Genomic DNA, 2500 nt, shown 5'->3' with positions numbered 1-2500 from the left:
CTCACTGATATGACGTTGAGGGCAGCAGCTGTTTCAACTTATTGATTAAGAGCGACACCAATATCATAGACACAGCATGTGCATATTTTATATAGAAATAAACACTACACGCAACAAAACCAGGAGCAATCGTAATAACAACAGCAACAACAGCAACAACAACAGCAGCAGCAGCAATAATAGCAGCAGTAATGACAAATGCAACGGTTGCTGCTAACAATACCTCGTCAGGACGACGAGAAAGATGATGGGAAACTGAGAGCTTGAAGAATAAAGGAGCATTTATCATGAGACAGTGAATACTTGCGTGTGTGGAGGGAGAAGAGACCGTGGTGCCCTAATTTTTTCATGAAATGTACATGTATTAGAATTAATGCATGAACACAAGACTCCATAAACAGATTATTATTCCACAAAGCCCAGAGATATCTACTATTTATCCTATCCCCCCTCATTCACATAGACCCATGTAGGTATTAAGACAATTGCTCATTATACTTTCAGATACCAGAAGTCGGAATGAACCGCCACGGGTACAATTACATTCTAGGGACGTTGGTAAGTCTTGGAATATATTCAGAACATTGTGATAATGGAATGTCCTGTATTCCCCTGTCTTCCGACCCTCTCTGTGTTCTGGGATATATCACTGTCTCCATTAAACTTATGAAAACATAGCATACGTCTTGAAACACATTTAGTGGGTTTTTTCTACCATCATACTCGTATAACTTCGTAAAATGAATGTAAGTTGAAAGGAAACATCAGAGTCGAATAAGCTTTGACCAAGAACATTTTTGGTCTGTTTTTGTTCTTTTCTTGTTTGTTTTATCAAGTCCTGTAGTGCTCTAATAAAAGTAAATGCAGCGGGGGGTGTTTGATTTGTTTGTCCGATCTTGTCCATTTTGTCTATTTTTAGCTTTTATTTACGACTAGCTGGGATCCCTTTCGATGAAAGGAATGACCGGTGCATTAACATCAACTGAAAGTCATTGGCCTACTATATTCACACTCTACTGGAATGGAGCAATAAATCTTGAGATAAAAGTGACACGTGTGTTTTCAAGCTGCCAAATATATAATGTATAGATTGATTCTCTATTCCGCTTTAATGATTGTACATTCCATAATTTCAAAGGCGAGAACAGTGCGCACGGCTAGGGAACGGAAACCTCACTTGTTTACAATGACGTCTTAGAAGACGGACTTTCCCAAGATTAGATATAAACGAAACTAATGAAAAACTGAAAATTAAACTAGTCACTTCAGGCTCCTCAATGAAACGGTGAACCCTTTAAATGATTCTGAGCCACCATTAATTTGGCCAAATTTTAAAGTTAAGTGGTTCGGAAGTTTAAGGCGGCCAAAGTGGCGAACTTTCACAAATATAATATATAGAGATAGAGATTACAGTTTTTGTGAAGAGTTGAAGAATAGTTATTAAGACTGGCTCCGAAATCAAAGACAATTATTAGTAATTATTTGCCAAGAAGAATAGCTAACACTAGACTTGTGACTAGGAGAATAACTATGTTAATATAAACATCTTCCTTGTCAGAGGAGTTACTTTAAAGCTTCTGAGCGCCTTTAAAGAAGAAGAGCAAGATTTTTTTAATCGCTTTAATGCAGACAGAGTGAAATGTGAGATTTCAGTGCCAGAGTATTGACGTTTGTTGCGTCGTTTCTAGTTTTGGTAACAAAAGTCTTACGTTCTGGTACATTTTGTATGGTTATTTTCTTATACTCCATGGTGTGATGGTTAGCCTTGTCACCATTGCGCACAAGAGGCATGAGTTAGACTAGCACTTTGGAGACATCTATTTTATCGCTCATCTCCGTCTTTCTGCTTGGATGTTGTATCCTACTCAGTCCAGGCGGTCTCTGACAGGCAGGTTTGAAGCACCCCACCTCTTTCTTATTGATTCGTGTTGGTATGGATGTACAATATAAACAAGTAATCAAATCCTAGTTCGCTGTACTATTGACAATCTGCAAACTCGTCTTATACCCTGTAGAGTGCGATATCATCGTTTTTCGTTCAACACCAAGACATTCTCCACTTCCCTGTTTACTCCCCCCCCCCCCAAACCGCCATTCCCCCTTTCCAGAATTCTCCTTCTTCTGCCCTTTTCTCTGATTCTTTTATTTTATTTTGGCAACGCCAAAGCTCTATTAGATTGTTTCGTCCTCCATACAATATCGGTTAATGAAAATACATTTCGATTCTCGTAACGAACTCCTAGGAACGTGAGTGGGAATATTACAACCAATATACGAATCGGAAACAGATTGACTTAGACCGGAATTCTAACAACGTTTACTGCCAGGTCATCGAAGAAATTAGATCATCTCACGTCGAACCCTAAGTTCATTTTCTTTCCTTTCATGTTTCGATCTCTTATATTTAGTGTCCTCCCTTTACTCTCCCTCCGCCCAACACCCGTTCATTCTCATATCACTGAAGTAGACATAAATGTTGTTACCCGAGAGCGCAACTGAG

The 2500-nt window shown here is 38.9% G+C and overlaps 1 protein-coding gene across 1 annotated transcript in view; it reads left to right on the top strand.

The window, feature by feature from the left end:
- The window catches only part of LOC100533314 (glutamate receptor subunit protein GluR5), a gene marked incomplete at its 5' end in the record, with an annotated part of 137422 nt that overhangs the window by 55483 nt on the left and 79439 nt on the right, over positions 1–2500 (top strand). Inside the window, 1 exon segment of the mRNA NM_001204612.1 lies at positions 505–558. Within this exon segment, the coding sequence (NP_001191541.1) occupies positions 505–558 (54 nt within the window).

The sequence above is a fragment of the Aplysia californica genome, unplaced genomic scaffold, assembly GCF_000002075.1.
Source record: "Aplysia californica isolate F4 #8 unplaced genomic scaffold, AplCal3.0 scaffold00454, whole genome shotgun sequence".
Lineage (NCBI taxonomy): Eukaryota > Metazoa > Mollusca > Gastropoda > Aplysiida > Aplysiidae > Aplysia > Aplysia californica.
This window is presented reverse-complemented; position numbering and strand designations above follow the sequence as displayed.